This window comes from Vigna unguiculata, chromosome 11 (genome assembly GCF_004118075.2).
Source record: "Vigna unguiculata cultivar IT97K-499-35 chromosome 11, ASM411807v1, whole genome shotgun sequence".
NCBI classification, from domain to species: domain Eukaryota; kingdom Viridiplantae; phylum Streptophyta; class Magnoliopsida; order Fabales; family Fabaceae; genus Vigna; species Vigna unguiculata.
In genome coordinates this window covers 39,242,681-39,259,506 of record NC_040289.1, presented here as the reverse complement: position 1 = coordinate 39,259,506, position 16,826 = coordinate 39,242,681, and the positions used below count along the sequence as shown (strand labels likewise).

At 33.2% G+C, this 16,826-nt stretch overlaps 5 protein-coding genes across 9 annotated transcripts; 2 read left to right on the top strand and 3 right to left on the bottom strand.

Moving 5' to 3' along the window:
- Window positions 1-3,787: 3,787 nt before the first annotated feature.
- Window positions 3,788-6,047, bottom strand: LOC114169255 (DNA ligase 4-like). Of its 5 annotated transcripts, none has more exons than XR_003600870.1 (4): window positions 5,656-6,047; window positions 5,487-5,567; window positions 3,962-4,085; window positions 3,788-3,811 (listed from the first exon to the last, which is right to left on the bottom strand). XR_003600870.1 is itself a non-coding variant. In XM_028054313.1 (4 exons), exons 1-3 carry the CDS (start codon window positions 5,934-5,936, stop codon window positions 4,078-4,080), a joined length of 357 nt encoding a protein of 118 aa, XP_027910114.1. In that variant the 5' UTR covers window positions 5,937-6,047; the 3' UTR covers window positions 3,788-3,811; window positions 3,962-4,077. The 5 variants fall into 5 exon arrangements, 3 of the variants coding, with proteins under 3 accessions (XP_027910114.1, XP_027910115.1, XP_027910113.1); XM_028054313.1 differs by having other exon boundaries at window positions 5,487-5,554; XR_003600871.1 differs by lacking the exon at window positions 5,487-5,567.
- A 152-nt stretch (window positions 6,048-6,199) lies between these two features.
- LOC114169250 lies at window positions 6,200-8,215 on the bottom strand. The gene is made up of 3 exons (XM_028054306.1): window positions 8,030-8,215; window positions 7,103-7,897; window positions 6,200-7,027 (listed from the first exon to the last, which is right to left on the bottom strand). Exons 2-3 carry the CDS (start codon window positions 7,874-7,876, stop codon window positions 6,215-6,217), a joined length of 1,587 nt encoding a protein of 528 aa, XP_027910107.1. The 5' UTR covers window positions 7,877-7,897; window positions 8,030-8,215; the 3' UTR covers window positions 6,200-6,214.
- A 468-nt stretch (window positions 8,216-8,683) lies between these two features.
- LOC114169254 lies at window positions 8,684-10,422 on the top strand. Its single transcript, XM_028054311.1, has 2 exons — window positions 8,684-9,421; window positions 9,635-10,422. The coding sequence occupies exon 2, from the start codon at window positions 9,647-9,649 to the stop codon at window positions 10,391-10,393; it is 747 nt and encodes a 248-aa protein (XP_027910112.1). The 5' UTR covers window positions 8,684-9,421; window positions 9,635-9,646; the 3' UTR covers window positions 10,394-10,422.
- A 153-nt stretch (window positions 10,423-10,575) lies between these two features.
- Window positions 10,576-12,107, bottom strand: LOC114169253 (lignin-forming anionic peroxidase-like). The gene is made up of 4 exons (XM_028054310.1): window positions 11,742-12,107; window positions 11,438-11,629; window positions 11,185-11,350; window positions 10,576-11,101 (listed from the first exon to the last, which is right to left on the bottom strand). Exons 1-4 carry the CDS (start codon window positions 11,955-11,957, stop codon window positions 10,704-10,706), a joined length of 972 nt encoding a protein of 323 aa, XP_027910111.1. The 5' UTR covers window positions 11,958-12,107; the 3' UTR covers window positions 10,576-10,703.
- Window positions 12,108-13,821: 1,714 nt separating this feature from the next.
- Window positions 13,822-15,351, top strand: LOC114169251 (lignin-forming anionic peroxidase-like). Its single transcript, XM_028054308.1, has 4 exons — window positions 13,822-14,181; window positions 14,294-14,485; window positions 14,571-14,736; window positions 14,819-15,351. The coding sequence occupies exons 1-4, from the start codon at window positions 13,963-13,965 to the stop codon at window positions 15,214-15,216; spliced, it is 975 nt and encodes a 324-aa protein (XP_027910109.1). The 5' UTR covers window positions 13,822-13,962; the 3' UTR covers window positions 15,217-15,351.
- Window positions 15,352-16,826: the final 1,475 nt, after the last annotated feature.

Below are 16,826 nucleotides of genomic sequence, written 5' to 3'. Positions count from 1 at the left end.
TTTCAAAGAAGAGAAAGAGAAGAATGTCAAGAGGTGTACTTAAAAGAAGACAACGTACCAATATTTGAAGCGGGAAGAATGAAGACAGAAGAAGATAAGATGTGCAGCTTAGAAAATATTAGATCATAATATTTTTTTACTAATATATATATATATATATATATATATATATATATATATAAGGATATTTTTGTGAATTAAAATTTAACGGGTACGGATATCCACGGGTACGGATACTATGATACCCGTACCCGCCTCGTTAAAATGCGGGTATCAAAAATACCCATACCCGCGGGTAGCGGATATCCATTTTTAATATCCATTTTCTATCCATTGCGGGTTTTATCCGCGGATACCCGTGAATACGGACATTTTTGACATCCCTAATCAAGAATCACAACTAAAAAAGAATCAAATTCATAATAGATAATTGTTATAATGAAAAAGTCAACTACAATTGTTAGTAAAGTATGTATACAAAAGTCAAACTGACTAATCGTACCATTACCGTTAGCAAAAGTATATATAAAAAAATCAAATTGATTAATTGTTAGATGCTAAACAGTACAATATTTATGCCTAAGAGAGAGGTAATAAGAATTTTAGTAGAGAAACCCTGGTCAAATAAAATATTTATTTATTTATTTTCTTAATTGTACGTTCCATCTATTTTATTCCACGCACTTTTCCTTCCTTCTTATTTTACAAACAAATTATACAATGAATAATAATGTTTTAACTTATTTTTTTAATTTATTTTTAATTTACCACTCTCATATCCTTAAATCACTACATCACATCATTATAAAAAATTAAAATACATAATTTAAGAATGATGAGTGTAGTGAGTTAAAAATAATAAAAAAATGAGTTAAAAAATTATTTTCCTTATTCAATATATTTGATCATTTAAAAGTTTCCAATACTAATAACTAATGCTGACACACTATTTCAAAATGATAATTCAATTTGTAGCAGGTATCTGTTATCATGCACGATACAAACAAATAAACCTGTTCGTAGAAGTTTGTTCTGGCATTTTCTTGGAAACTAGCCACCGTTCATGATATACGAGGAAGAACATGTCATACAAGAATACTTTTTTTCATGCAAAGTTTTGTTATACTAAGATTTATTCAAAACAGGAAATGTCAAAATAATTAACATGCCACGAGCAGGAATTAGCACATAACATCAAAGGATAATGAATGCAAGAATTGGTCATAAATCACAGTGTCAAATAAAAAAGCTTTTATACAATCTATATCGCAAGCCGCCTTCAGCACACTCCGCGTTGTAGCAGATTTTAGTGACTCCCAATGATTCTAACGCAACCAAAACCTCCTCTAAATTCCCCCCATTCCACCCTCTTCATATTCATTATCTTTCTTTATTTTTCATTATTGTCCGCTACATCAAATATTTTAATAAATAGAAGTAAAACGCACTTTAAATATTTTATGGTTCTTTTATTATCTGAAATATTTTCCTTTTAGGAAAATGATGTAATGACTATCAAAATTTGACTACTTTGTTATTTTCTGACGTGGCTTTTTAATTTTTAATTTTTTTTTTCTTTTAGAATAATCTAAACTCAGCTTGTTATTCAGTTTCTTCATAAGGATACAATGAAGCAAGTCGGTAGTGAAAACGCGCTCCAACCTTCGAAAGTTCCTCGACGCCTTTTGACCGTAACTTCTTCTCAATCGTTCATCTCATTCTCCCCAACCTGCAAGCTTGGAAAGGAGAGAACAGCGTTGGTTCAAATGTAGCATAGATTTCTTTTTTCTTCTTCTTGGTGTCTCTGTGCTTCTTTTTGGTTTAACCAGCTCCTGCTATTCATTTTTCAGTGACAATGGGCACTCCCAGCTTTGCCTTTCGAGCATAAACGAGCTATTCAACAAGTCTTGCCAAATTTACGAAATATAATGCTGGCCTGTGCTTTAAAATGCCAAGTTCCAGTGGTTCAATAATTTTGTAAGTAAATCAAGTGTTTTTAATGGTCAAATGTCAAATCAGTACTTGGAATGCATATTTGCAAAGCCAAGTATTTATGGTTGGAATCTTTAGTTATTTGTAAAATGAAAATGGGATGTTCTTTCTATAACAATTTTCAGTTTTTTCTTTTTCAGGGAGGATAGTGTTACCAAAAAAAATTTCCTAAACGTTGGTTCTCTTGAATTTATTACTCGTTGAAGCTTAGTGGTAATTAATTGACTTAAATGGTCTCCAAAACAAATAACATAAAATCTGTCAAACACATATGGTGATCCAAGTACAAATAAGTGAGGAGCTATGAAAGACTCTTTGTACAAGTCTAACAAAACTTGCAAAATTAATCTTTTTTGTATATATCAAGTTACATGTACTTGTTATAGATCAACAATGTAATTACAAATTACAATTAGCTACTTATGAATCCAAACTAATTAACTGACCTGACTGGTCTCCAAATAAAATGACACAAAACCTGTCAAAACATATATGGTGACCCAAGTGCAAATAAATGACGAGCTAAAAAAAACTTTTTGTAGAAGTCTACCAAAATTTGTAAAATTAATTGTTTCTTTAACACCGACTTACATGTATTTCTTATGGACCACCAATGTAATTACAATTAAATAGTTATGAACTCAAACTAATTAACTGGCTTCACTGATATCCAATAAAAATGACACAAAACATATCAAACATATATGGTGACCCAAGTGCAAATAGGTGAGAAGCTAAAAATGACTTTTTGTACAAGTCTACCAAAATTTGTAAACTTAATCTTTTTTGTACACACCAGCTTACATGTACTTGTTATAGACAATCAATGTAATTACAATAAATTTTTTATGAACCCAAACTAATTAATTAGTTTGTCTTGTCTCCTAAAAAATGACACAAGATCTGTCAAACATATCTAGTTACCCAAGTACAAATAAGTGAGGAGTTGAAAAGAACTTTTTACACAAGTCTACCAAAACTTGTAAAATTAATTTTTTCTGTACACAACTCACATGTACTTGTTATGGTCCACAAATGTTATTACATTTAACTGGTTATAAACCCAAATAATTAATTGGCTTCATTGGTCTCCAAAAAACATGACACAATACCTGTCAAACATATTTGGTGATCCAAGTGCAAATAAACATATCTGATGACCCAAGTGCAAATAAGTGAAGAGTTGAAAATGACATTTTGTACAAGTTTACCAAAACTTGAAAAATTAATATTTTTTGTACACACCAACTTACATGTACTTGTTATAAACCACCCATGTAATTACACTTAACAATTCAAACTAATTAACTAACTTGACTGGTTTTCAAAAAAATGACACAAAACTTGTCAAATATATTTGACGACTTAGAACAAATAAGTGAGGAATTGAAGAAGACTTTTTGTACAAGTCTACCTAAGCTGACACATGGATTTTTTTCATGATTATCCAATTACGTGTTAATTTATATATAAAATTTATTAACTTTTACTAAAAGAAATCCATGTTTAATTGATAAAATACATTATTTTCTATTTCCACAAAAACATATTAACTAAAAAAATGTTAATAAAGTGTATTTTGTTTCTATTCTTGTATGTGTTTGATGAGATAACACAATACATTAATAATACTAATAATACATACAAAAGTCATGGAAAATTAGATATTCTTGAAATTGTGGCAAATTTAGATTTAGCTATTCTTCTTCTCTTTTTGCTCTCAAAGGTCTTCATCATGTTGCCGCTATTGGAGGTTCGTCTTCTCTCAAGCTTAAAAGAACTCCAAAACTATATATGTCATTCCTTGTCCTTAGGTCACCTTCACAATATACACAATTGAAAAAATATCAGTGGTTATAACACAACTGAAAAAATGTTAATGGTTATAATATAAAGGATATTTTTTCCTTAAACTGTTTATGAAATAATTTTTCAAACAACACACACCCATTTTTGAAAAGCTTAATACCTGTGGCAATATAATCAAGAGCAACGTAGCCAAAGGTGCCCATCACCCTTGTACAAACATGACTCTTGTCACCTTCTGGTCCATTTTTTGTCAACCCATTATCAGAGAGTTTTGGATTATAACTCTGTCATTCACAAAAACAAATTTTAGAAACCCAAGACTAACAGAAATTTTGAGGTCCTGAATACTACATCTACTTCATTAGTGAAGAAATGTATGAATACTACATCTATTTCATTAGTGAAGAAATGTAAGGCCCTTGACAGCATGAGCAATATTCACAATAAATATCTAAACAGAAATGTGAATGCTGAATTTAAATTTGTCTAACAGAAATTAAATGACAGTAACTATATAATGTGACATGATTTGCTTATTGTAGAAAATTGGTTCATGCAAATCAGAGAAAGAGAAGATATCTTCTCTATTACATCCTTTGACATCACTTCCTTTAATAGATTATGAGAAATCAATTTTTCATGCAACCATTTAAGTATGAGAAATCACATAACATTGTAGCCAACTTTAAAGAAGAACAAAAAGAGGCTTAGTACATAATTTTACTTCTATCTATTTAAGAAAGGATGAAATCTAAAATATGACCTATGAACCTAAGAGACTAGCTAAAACCAGTAAAAACAGAACTTAAAACTACATAGACTTAAAACAACTATGACAAACTATTTACTAATTCATGCAAACTTAAAAATAGCAAAAGATTAATGGAAATAAAAATAACTACTAAAAATTATGCAAATATTTAAAATTTTCCTTTGCACCACTTGATAAACTACTCTAGAAGACTACTAAAATGAGTATTTAAAACTAAAACAGGATTAATACCATTAGAATTAACTAGAAACAGTAATTACAAAATATCAATTTCAACTGCTAAAAAACTATTGCAGGTATTTATAAAATTAAAATTGTAATAAAAAAATTCATTGTATGCTTAGAGTGTACTTCTTTAATCATCCGCTCCACCTCCTCATCACTTAATTTCTCACCAAGAATTATCATAACATGTATCAAGTACATTTAAAGCCCCAAGTTCAAAGAATAATGAAGACACTAATTACATCATTGAAGACTATACAAATTTCAAACTATTTTTTTAAATCACAACTAACATGCCGCTTATGCTGATGATTCCAATCCCTTAGCTTTTCACAAACTAATTTTAAGTCACAAGTAACATTAAACAAGTCTTCTGCATCAGGATGGAACTCATGAAAAATATTTTTTCACTAATTCCCAACTTTATATATCTGCAACAAATTTTAATTACAGGCTCAAAGCTAATTTTAGGATATTAAATCAATTTATTTACTGGTATAAATGAGAAACTCCTTTCAGGATTATCATGATAATCCACTTCATTTCTTGTGCATTTGTCTCGAAATTCATTCAATTTTTTTCTCAAAATTTTCCCACTATCAGAACTTATACAACCTCGCATAGCACCTACAACAATCACATGCGAAACTTCAATGTAAACAACAACAACAAACAAATCTGTTTTCACCGGAAGCCAATCGGTAAAGCAATTCATTCAACTCCCTTATCGTCAACCCTCCTGAAGCGGTCCCTTGCCTGTTGTGCAGCACTTGGATCAAAACCAACAACATTTCACTTTTCACCTCATCACAACATAACAGAACCCTAAAACAGACAAAACGACGTCGTGCACTAACCTCAATGGCGACGAGGACGAAATTTCCAACTGTAGCGTTGGTGGCGGCGCCACTTTTACGCCAATTGATGAGTCGGAGGGCATCGAGGGAGTAACGGGAGATGCCAAGGGCGTCGATGAGGGAGGTGGCGAGGACGAATTCCTTGAGTCCGTAAGAGTCGCGCTCGCGAGGTTGGGGAGTATGAGGCGAATGGCTGGGAAGAAGTTACGGTCAATGAAGAAGGCGTCGAGGAACTTTCGGAACTTGGAACCCTTCTTCACTGCCGACTTGCTCCACTGCATCACGTGAAGAGGCTGGACAAGAGTTTGGATTGTTTCAAAAGGAAAAGAAATCAGAAATTAAAAAGCCACGTCAGGGAGTAACAAAGTAGTCAAATTTTAGTAGTCATTTTATCATTTTCCATAATTTTAAAGATAAATCTTGATGGAGTTCTGCGTTACAAAGAGGACAATATCTCTGAATATCTCTGAAATACGGTGGTTGATCCTAACGATCCTGTCGGACTAGCATTCGCAATGCACTTTCCACCATCAGAACTGTGATTCGCAGAGAAGTTTCCTTAAAATTGACAGCAACATTGCAAAGTAAAGGGTTCTGTGTGAGTGTTGCTAGGTTGATGAAAATGTTTATCAAGTTCTGCGGTTGCCAGCATATCCAACAGTGAATCCACCTCCTCATTTTTCTCATCCTCAATGTTCATTCCTGATCCACCTTCCTCCTCTCTTAAGGCCATCACCCTTCTCGATGCTTTTTCCAAATCTCGGCTACTTCCATCTTTAAAAGACCCGTGTTTTCGAGATCCAGTCCTCCATATACGAAACTCCCTATGCATTTCTGGTAGATTCAAACTTATTTTCTTGCTTGCTATTTTATGCATATCACTGATTATCTGGTCGTCACTCCACACCAAAGAGGAACCAGGATCTTCACTCGTGAACTTGATATCCTCCATGTTAGTCTCCGTTTTGTACACATACACTCCCCATGAACACAGACTCAAGTTTGTTTCACAGAAAACTTGTATGCTCTTCCAATCCTTTCCAACTCCAAAACCTAAATCCCCCCTCTCTTCCAAATTGAACAAAACTCGTAGGTCACACAACAACACATGATTCTCGGCCACACTGAAATTATGGTACCGTCTGCGTTCACCTTCAATGAATAAGTGCATTCCAACAGTTCTCCACCGACCTTCCATTATTTCTCTGTCGGGTTTGGCATCCACTTCACCGAACACTAAAGCTAGAGCAACAGCCGAGAGCTTTTTACGGGCATTGAAAAATGGAATCCCTCCCTCATTAACATGGTCGAACCATTCTGGAATCTTCTTTTTCGGCATGGCCACTTCTAATCTTTTCATCTCTTTACAAACCTGTCACCAGAAAAAAAAAAAGTTATATTTGTCCTTTGATCAAATCCATTGAAAACTACATAGGTTTGTGTTAACCTGAGACCACATGATGTTTGATGACTTCGATGTTAAGGAATAACAGTATTTTGCATCTACTTTCTGAACGCTTGACGGCAGTGCTGGAATTTCTTGAAGGCGATGACAATACCTCAGGTGAAGACTTGTCAAATTTGTGGATTCTTTAATGCATGCTGGGAGATGCACAACTGGGTTGCACGATATATTTAACTCTTTCAAGTTAGGAAAATGGTACATAATCATACGAACTTCTTCGTCTGATAGATAAGCATTGTCGAAATGTAATGTCTCGAGTTTTGGGTGAACTGAATCACTTCCTTTGATCCTTGTAAATGACTCTCGAAGTCGACGACATCCTCCAACTTTTAATGTGACAAAATTTGGTAACGTAAATAAAGTACTTGGTATATGTTGAAGTTCCTTGCAATCTGTCATCTCAAGAGAGTTAAGCCCAGTAAGTTTCTCAATGGATTCTGGAAGCTTCTTAATTGCTGTATCCAACATATTAATCTTTAATTTGCTGTTCATCGTTCCGCTGATCTCTGGGAAGAATGCTAGTTTTGTGCAGAGGTTTAAGGAAAGGTATTCGAGAGAAGGCAAATACATTGTTGGCACAAACTTTGTGAGTAGGTTGCATTCTGAAGCGCTTAGAAAAACAAGGTTACCCAGAAGTCCAACTGATTCATGAATAGTAGCCAGTTTCTCGCATCCATCGAGTCTCAATTCTCTTAAATTTTTGGCCTCAGACACATCAGGAAATTCAGTAACCATATTACAGTAAGATATATTCATATAAGTCAGATGCTGAAATCTCTGCAAAACATAAGTAAATCACTTAATCAACAACAATTCATCCGCATCATGTCATTTGTTTTAGAAGATGATTGAAAGAACAAATGTTTATATACAGTAAGATCAAGAAATCTAAAAAAGAAGCACTAGTACCTTAAATGGCTTTTCCAGTTTGAGTAGAGGACTTCTACTTAAATTGAATGCCCCAATTTTCCTGGGGTTAAATTCTGAAGGGAAAGATTGTGAAGGGTAATTCTTCCAATCAAGTAGCCTCAAGTTATTTGGGAGACAACTAGGCTCATGTGAAAAGCTCGTATTACGAACAATGAGAATTCTAAGGTTCTTCATCTTCTCAAATACAGTGTCAGTACATTTAATTTCTTCTCTTTGAGGGGGATCAAGCATTAGTCCTTGAATCTTCCCACTTCCCTTTAAAACAATCACAAGTGAAATCAATTATGTTCTCGCATTTTTAAGCTAAGATGTTTGAAAATGATAAAAATCAAGAAACAAAGTTGGCCACTGTCACTTACCAGATTACCATCAAGCACTTGCAGAACATCTTCGTGAAACCATAATCTGCTGCGTTCACCAATTTCATTCCATGCTTCCTCTTTGACAATCTCTTTACCCATGTCTTGTATCAGGTCATGCATCTCCAAACATTTACTTTGGCTGTCAACAGTTAATAAAGATTTATTAACTAATGTATCAATGCCATCTCCTGAGTTGAAGTCACACGCATCCAATACTCTTTCTACATATTCTGATCTTTGCCCTTTGAAGAAGCATGCAATGTCCAGAAAAATATTTTTCTCATTCAAGGGCAAGCTATCATAGCTGATTCTGAGAACTTTCTGAACATCTCGATGTGGACTCTTTTCATATCTCTCTAATGCTTTCAACCATGCACCAAAATCCTTTCCTTTTATATGAGAGCCCAGAACTCTTAAGGCCAGTGGGAGGCCTTTGCAACAGCTTATTGCACGATTTGACAGATCTTCATATTTTGTTTCAGGAAAACTGTTTCCAAAGGCTCTTTGACAGAAGAGTTCCAGAGACTCTTGGTTGTTTAGCACTTTCACTTCATATCTGTTTTTGATTTCACCAACATCAAGTAAATGTTTATCTCTAGTTGTAACAATGATTCTGCTCCCATCACCATACCAAAATCTTTTCCCTGCCAAATTTCTCTTTCAAAGAAGCTTTCGAATGATAATTTTAATAGAAAAAAAATGAAAAAATGCATGCAATTAAAGCACGTGAAATAGAGCAAACAAGTGCTTTGTTCAACCTATAATTTTATACATACTATTGTTATATTTGATAATTATACACTTGACTGCAATTAATTTGTTGAACAAGTCTACACCTGAGGTATTGTTATCAGCATGCATTAAAGAATCTACAAAGTTGACAAGTCTTCACCTGAGGTATTGTTATCAGCTTCAAGAAATTCCCGCACTGCCGTCAAGTGTTCAGAAAGTAGATGCAAAATACTGCAGTTCCTTAACATCGGAGTCATCAAACATCTTGTGGTCTCAGGTTAAGTAGCACTACTTTTACTGATATATATATTTACATAGCCAACAACTTAGTATTTTGGTCTTTAAGGGATCTTTTTGGACCTAGTTCCACAAGTTCATTTGCATATTATTTCATTCGTATAACAAAAGAAAATAACAAAGTATATAATATATGAGAGTGGAAAACACAAAAGTAAGTTTTTTTTTTTCTGATGTGTGGAATGTTTCACAGGTTCGTAAAGAGATGACAAGATTAGAGTTGGTAATGCCGACAAGGGAGATTCCAGAATGGTTCGACCATGTTAATGAGGGAGGGATTCCAATTTTCAATGCCCGTATAAAGTTCCCAGCTGTTGCTCTAGCTTTAGTGTTCGGTGAGGAGGATGCTAAAACCAAGAGAAAAAAAATGCCAGGTCGGTGGAGAACTGTTGGAATGCACTTATTCATTGAAGGTGAACGCAGACGGTACCATAATTTCAGTGTGGCCAAGAATCATGTGTTGTTGTGTGACCTACGAGTTTTGTTCAATTTGGAAGAGTGGGATGATTTAGGTTTTGGAGTAGGTAAGGATTGGAAGAACGTACGAGTTTTATGTGAAACAAACTTGAGTCTACGTTCATGGGGAGTTTATGTGTACAAAACTGAGACGAACATGGAGGATATCAAGTTCGTGAGTCAAGATCCCAGTTCCTCTTTTGCGTTGAGTCGTCGCCAGATGATAAGTGATCGGTTCAAAAAACAAATCAAGAAAAAAAGTTTGAATCTGCCAGAAATGCATAGGGAGTTTCGTATATGGAGAACTGGATCTAGAAAAGGCTTGTCTTTTGAAGGTGAAAGTAGCCGAGATTTGGAAAAAGCATGGAGAAGGGTGATGGCCTTAAGAGAGGAGGAAGGTGGATCAGGAATGAACATTGAGGATGAGAAAAACAAGGAGGTGGATTCACTGTTGGATATGCTGGCAACTGCAGAACTTGATAAACATTTTGATTAACCTTAACACTCACACTGATGAACCCTTCACTTCGCAATGTTGCTGTCAATTTTAAGCAAACTTCTCTGCTTCTTTTCTCTGTGAATTTTCTTACCTAAGTTCCTTCTCTAAGATTTGGCATATGTACTGTCTGCCTAGCTACATTTCAGTATCTAAGAATGAATGTTATGGGACCTAAATAGAATTTCAGTTTCATAAATTCAAAAAGAATGCATACATTTAGAATTAAATACAATTGATGAATGAAATAGAAACAACAAAGCATTGAATAACGAATTCTTAAGAGCTTAATGAAAGGCAAAATCTTGATTTAGTTGACAGAGCTGCAAATCTTTCTGATGATTCCAGCTGATCCGGTTAAAGGTTGAATATCTCCCATTTTGATCATAGCAGCTGCAAAGTCAGACTTAAAGGTTGTTGGATTGTTGCTGTATTCAGACACAATAGAATCTGTAGAGCCTCCACTAAATAGCACTTGATCAGAGTGAAGAAGACCCTTCTTCTGAATCAAATTCTTGAAGTAGTTGTTGTCAAATGAATTAGGTGTCACCAAATCTAGTGCTGCCAATTTCTTATCATTTTCGTTGTTATTAAGGGAAGGACAACCTCGTCGACGAGTGCTAGCAAATCCAGCATCAATGTCACTTGCATTGCTGTATATCCTTCCACGGAATGTGAAACATTGAGCTTGTCCAATTGTGTGAGCACCTGCACTCATTAGAACATATATAAAAAAACTGTACTCTGAAACCGGTGAAAGAAAAATATAAGCAATTTGATTCATCAATTACCAGAAAGAGTAACCATGTCTCTGGCAGTGAGTCCCTTCTTTTGGAATCTAGAAATAAGAGTGTCAAGATCGTCTGTGAAAAGTGGAAGGTCACCAGTAGCTTCACTTTTGCTTGCTGTGGTAGAATCTCTTCTTCCAAGATTCACAGTCCATGATGGACCACCCACCTGATCAAGAATTAAAAAAATGAATGATTAATTGCTATATAAGTTAAAAAACCATCAAACATTTGTGAAGCTAAATTTGTTACTCACAGCAAATGATGCATCACGAGCAGCTACTGCCACAATGTCTGCACATGATACAACTCCTGGACACACTTTCTCAACCTCAGTTTTTGCTTGATCGATGACGTTATATCCCCTTACTGAGTCAACATTCTGAAGTGCAGTCTTTTCGCTCTCGATGGAGGAGCTGTCATCAAGCAAAATTGATGCATCACAACCCTACAACGCAGATCAAAACATTCCCAGTTATTGTTCATGAATCTATATGTTCCGACTTAAGCTGATATATGGTGTTATTAAGAGATAAAGATGAACTGATGTGTATGTATACCTGAACAAAACAATCGTGAAAATGAAGGCGAATGAGAGATGCAGCCATGCGGCGTTCCTTAGAAACTGCGCTACGAATCACAGTTCTGATGGTGGAAAGTGCATTGGGACATGTACTGTCGTAAAACTTAGAAGACAATTGTGCATCACATACTGTGGCTAACAACACCAACGTAGTGACAACAAAACTTGCTGTGCTTGAGGTTCTGCGCGCCATCTATGAATGTCACGTTCTAATATGAATTACAATGAACTGAATCTGTTATTTAACTCAACACTGAAGAGAAGTTAAGAACTAATTGGTATTGAAGAATAAAGAGAGGGAATGAATATGAAGATGATGGAAAAAGATGGTGGAATGGTGGTGAATTTATAGGAGGTTTTAGTTTGTGTTAGAATCATTCGCAGTCATTAAAATCTGCTCAACGCGGTGTTGTGCTAAAGGTGGTAGCTTGCGATATGCATTGTATAAAACTTTTTGATTTGACATTGTGATTTATGACCAATTCTTGCGTTCATTAATCTTTTTGTCGCTAATTCCAGCTGGTGGCATGTTAATTATTTTGACATTTTCTGTTTTGAATATATCTTAGTATATGACAAGTCGTTCATCGTATAAGTTCATGAACGGTGGCTAGTTTCCAAGAAAATGCCATGACAAACTTGTACGAACATGTTTGTTTGTTTGTGTTGTGCCATAATCACACACACGTGCTACAAATATTAATTGAACTATCATTTTGAAATACATGTACTTAGTTATTAGTATTGGAAACTTTTAAAATCATGGATCAAATTTGTTTGTAAATTAACAAGGGAGGAAAAGTACGTGGAATAAAATAGATGTAACGTATAAATATTGTACTGTTTAGCATCTAACCATTGTTACCATGCTATATTTAGTTGCTTTGTCACTCTAATGATTAATTTATTAATTTTTTTGACCAAGGCTTCTCTAATCATTAATCACTTATTTTATATACAATTTTGCTAACGGTAATTGTATGATTAGTCAGTTTGACTTTTTATCATACTTTGCTAACGTAATTGTAGTTGACTTTCTGATTATAACAATTATCTATTCTGAATTTGATTCTTTATATAGTTGCCATTCTTGATGTTGACAGTTTGTCAACCTTCAAAAAAGAGAAAGTTCCCACCCACAAATTTATTTTCTTTTGAAAAAAAATAAATACTTTTATTTTCCTTAATTTGACTTCAGCGCGTATCAGTACATTTCTTTAGAGTGACTAGTAAACTCTTATCGAAATAAAGCAATTCATTCTGTTCATCGTACACCTTATCTAAAATAGTTCGTTTTGAAAAAAAAAAAAAACTGATTGAAATATTTTCACTAAAAGTAATCAAATAGGTTTTCTAATTTTTTTGTCGAAAATAAATTTAATATTTCTTAATATATCCTTCTAAAAATATATACAGATGTAATTATTTAATTGCTATCATATTGGTAATTTTTTTATATAAAACACGGCATCAAGATAGTTAATTAATTTAGATTATATATAAAGTCATCGAACGGGTAATATTCAGTAAATTTTGTATATAATCGACGTCAATTCTATCTATTATTCTGTTTGTATAAATGGATGAATCAAAATTATGATGTGGGATACTGTTTCAATCACAAAAATCAAGTCACTTTGCAACTTTGTTTTGGTCAAACTAATCTGTTAATTAAACAATATCATGTGAAAAAACATAAAGACAAGGAGAAGCCGACAAGGTGTCTTTCAAGGAAGCTTTGTAATGGTAAGATAAGATTAATAGAAAAATGCATGCAACACGAAAGCACGTGAAATAGAGAGCAACAAATCCTCTGTTAAACAAATAAATTGCAATTAATGGATCAAATAACTTGGCAAAGCAAAATTGAAGTAATCCAAATTCCCATTTTGGGTTATAGTATAGGCATAGTTATAGAGTTGGTCAACTCCTACCGCGCCATCAACTCACAAAAACACGTTGCAGCAGATAATAGTGACCCAGCCAGCTTTTGCACATTACATTCATTTCACTATGCCAATTTCTCACACAACCAAATCATGCCCTATAAATTCACCACCATTCCACCCTTTTTTTCATCATCTTCAATCATTTTCTTTCTTCTTAAGCATCATTCACTTCCTTTCTTCTTTTGAGTGTTAGGTTACACTTATACATATTCGATTCTTATTTAGCCTTCCAAAAAACCACACAAATTCATGGCACATAGAAATCCAAGTATCACTATAGGTTTTGTTGTCACTACGTTGGTGTTGTTAGCCACAGTATGTGATGCACAATTGTCTTCAAAGTTTTATGACAGTACATGTCCCAATGCACTTTCCACCATCAGAACTGTGATTCGTACTGCAGTTTCTAAAGAACGCCGCATGGCTGCCTCTCTCATTCGCCTTCATTTTCACGATTGTTTTGTTCAGGTATACAAACCCATTAGTTTATCTTTATCTGTTAATAACACCATATATAAGCTTAATTTGGAACATATAGATTCATGAACAATAACTGGGAATGTTTTGATATGCGTTGCAGGGTTGTGATGCATCAATTTTGCTTGATGACAGCTCCTCCATTGAGAGCGAAAAGACTGCACTTCAGAATGTTAACTCAGTAAGGGGATATAACGTCATCGATCAAGCAAAAACTGAGGTGGAGAAAGTTTGTCCAGGAGTTGTATCATGTGCAGACATTGTGGCAGTAGCTGCTCGTGATGCATCATTTGCTGTGAGTTACAAACTTAGCTTCACAAATGTTTGATGGTTTTAACTCATATAGCAATTAATCATTCATTTTTTGAATTCTTGATCAGGTGGGTGGTCCATCATGGACAGTGAATCTTGGAAGAAGAGATTCTACCACAGCAAGCAAAAGTGAAGCTACTAGTGACCTTCCACTTTTCACAGACGATCTTGACACTCTTATTTCTAGATTCCAAAAGAAGGGACTCACTGCCAGAGACATGGTTACTCTATCTGGTAATTGATGAATCAAATTGCTTATATTTTTCTTTCACCGGTTTCAGAGTATAGTTTTTTATATGTGTTCCAATGAGTGCAGGTGCTCACACAATTGGACAAGCTCAATGTTTCACATTCCGTGGAAGGATATACAACAATGCAAGTGACATTGATGCTGGATTTGCTAGCACTCGTCGACGAGGTTGTCCTTCCCTTAATAACAACGAAAATGACAAGAAATTGGCAGCACTAGATTTGGTGACACCTAATTCATTTGACAACAACTACTTCAAGAATTTGATTCAGAAGAAGGGTCTTCTTCACTCTGATCAAGTGTTATTCAGTGGAGGCTCTACAGATTCTATTGTGTCCGAATACAGCGAAAATCCAACAACCTTTAAGTCTGACTTTGCAGCTGCTATGATCAAAATGGGAGATATTCAGCCTTTAACTGGTTCAGCTGGAATTATCAGAAAGATTTGTACCTCTATCAACTAAGTTCATGGACATATCAGTTCTTACTGTGTTTCCTTTCATAAATTATTTCATTTTCACCGAAACAAGTGTTATTCATTTAATTGTATGTAATCCTTTCGTTTTCAATGATCAATAAAGTATAAGTTTCATTGGTTCTCTTTATTTATTTGTTTTTGTGAAGTTTCAATTCACTTCCAGAATTTACTCGTTTTTTATTATTATTTTAGTCCTTGGAAAAAAAATTTAAAAATAGTTTCTAAATATTTTAAACTAGGCTTAATTTCTAGCCATCTCAATCCGAAAGGCCAAAATTGAGTCAGTCGTAGATGATACAAGTTGTTGACCAAGGTTAACACTCTTCAAATGTCAATTTTCGTTTATATTTATTTTGGTTTAAAATAAATTTAATTTTTTGTTACACTAAAATACATAATATATTTTTAAAAGGAAACTTTTTTTCATTGCACTGTACTTTAATTTTTTTTTTTTTTTCAAAGCTCTATTTATGTGTCTGTATATTATGAAATGTTGTTTTTGCACAAAAGAAATCTAAGGTGATTTTATGACTATATTTAACGATATAGTTCAAAACCATGTTTTAAACATAAAAAATTATATTTTTGACTACTAAATTTTGACAACTTTCTTTTATAATTTTATGTGTTATTTTTTAAGTGATTCTCCATCTTTGTATTTTCTCATTCTCAATATTTCAAAATCACTTAAAAAATATCCTCATATTCTAAGAGAAAATTGTCAAAATTTAATAGTCAAGATATCATTATCTTTTAACCATCTCTGATGCCAATAGAAATTCGTTGAAAGGTGCTAATTAACTTGCTTTTTCACAGAAAGAAATAGTTTGTATATTTTGCTCACAATATACTTTTAAAAGGATCTGAATGCTAATCTAAACACCAACTTAGAATTATAAAAGTCAACTACGCGTTAAAAAAAACAAAAAATATACCAAAGAATGGTGTATGCAGTATGATAAAAAAATATATATTCTTTCTTACTATATAAACAACTTGATAGATCGAAAAACAAAATTAATATATATATATATATATATATATATATATATATATATATATGATATTGAATAAAATAGACAATTTAGTATTATAAATAAAAATATATATTCCTAATTCGGCTTTGCAAATTGTCTACTTTGATAGAAAATTGTCTAAAAAATTACTTTTGATAGAAGGGCTACCGTTCGGGGTCATAAAAACTTTAAAAGCAGGCCAATATTACTTAACAATTTTTTTTTTCTTTTAGATAGTTTACTTTATAATTTTTGTATCATTCATTTTTAGTTTAAAAAAAATTACTATTCACACTTTTCTACGTTGTTTATTTAATATAATATTTCATTTAAAATTAAGTTTACTTTATTAATTTTGATTAACTCAATCTTAATATTTATTTCATATAATTATATACAATATACTTTGTTAGAAATATATATATAAATAATTTAAATACATTTTGATCATAAAAATTATTAAAAGACTATAAATTTAATTATACTTTTATAATTTTAAATTAATTTGATAAATATATTATATTTTTTTATAATGATATTTCAACAATATTTTTTTATAATTTGAAGTGAGATATTTTAA

Bases quoted from the DNA above. Each gene is read 5' to 3' on its own strand.
- LOC114169251 (XM_028054308.1), top strand. From the start codon at position 13,963: ATGGCACATAGAAATCCAAGTATCACTATAGGTTTTGTTGTCACTACG. The intron at 14,486-14,570 runs GTGAGTTACAAA...ATTCTTGATCAG, and splicing joins CTCGTGATGCATCATTTGCT to GTGGGTGGTCCATCATGGAC. The intron at 14,737-14,818 runs GTAATTGATGAA...CAATGAGTGCAG, and splicing joins AGACATGGTTACTCTATCTG to GTGCTCACACAATTGGACAA.
- LOC114169250 (XM_028054306.1), bottom strand. From the start codon at position 7,876: ATGAATATATCTTACTGTAATATGGTTACTGAATTTCCTGATGTGTCT. The intron at 7,028-7,102 runs GTTAACACAAAC...TTCTGGTGACAG, and splicing joins CAAACATCATGTGGTCTCAG to GTTTGTAAAGAGATGAAAAG.
- LOC114169253 (XM_028054310.1), bottom strand. From the start codon at position 11,957: ATGGCGCGCAGAACCTCAAGCACAGCAAGTTTTGTTGTCACTACGTTG. The intron at 11,630-11,741 runs GTATACATACAC...TCTGCGTTGTAG, and splicing joins TTCACGATTGTTTTGTTCAG to GGTTGTGATGCATCAATTTT. The intron at 11,102-11,184 runs GTAATTGATGAA...TAATGAGTGCAG, and splicing joins AGACATGGTTACTCTTTCTG to GTGCTCACACAATTGGACAA.
- LOC114169255 (XM_028054312.1), bottom strand. From the start codon at position 5,936: ATGCAGTGGAGCAAGTCGGCAGTGAAGAAGGGTTCCAAGTTCCGAAAG. The intron at 5,555-5,655 runs GTTAGTGCACGA...GCTGCACAACAG, and splicing joins TCGTCCTCGTCGCCATTGAG to GCAAGGGACCGCTTCAGGAG.
- LOC114169254 (XM_028054311.1), top strand. From the start codon at position 9,647: ATGACAAGATTAGAGTTGGTAATGCCGACAAGGGAGATTCCAGAATGG.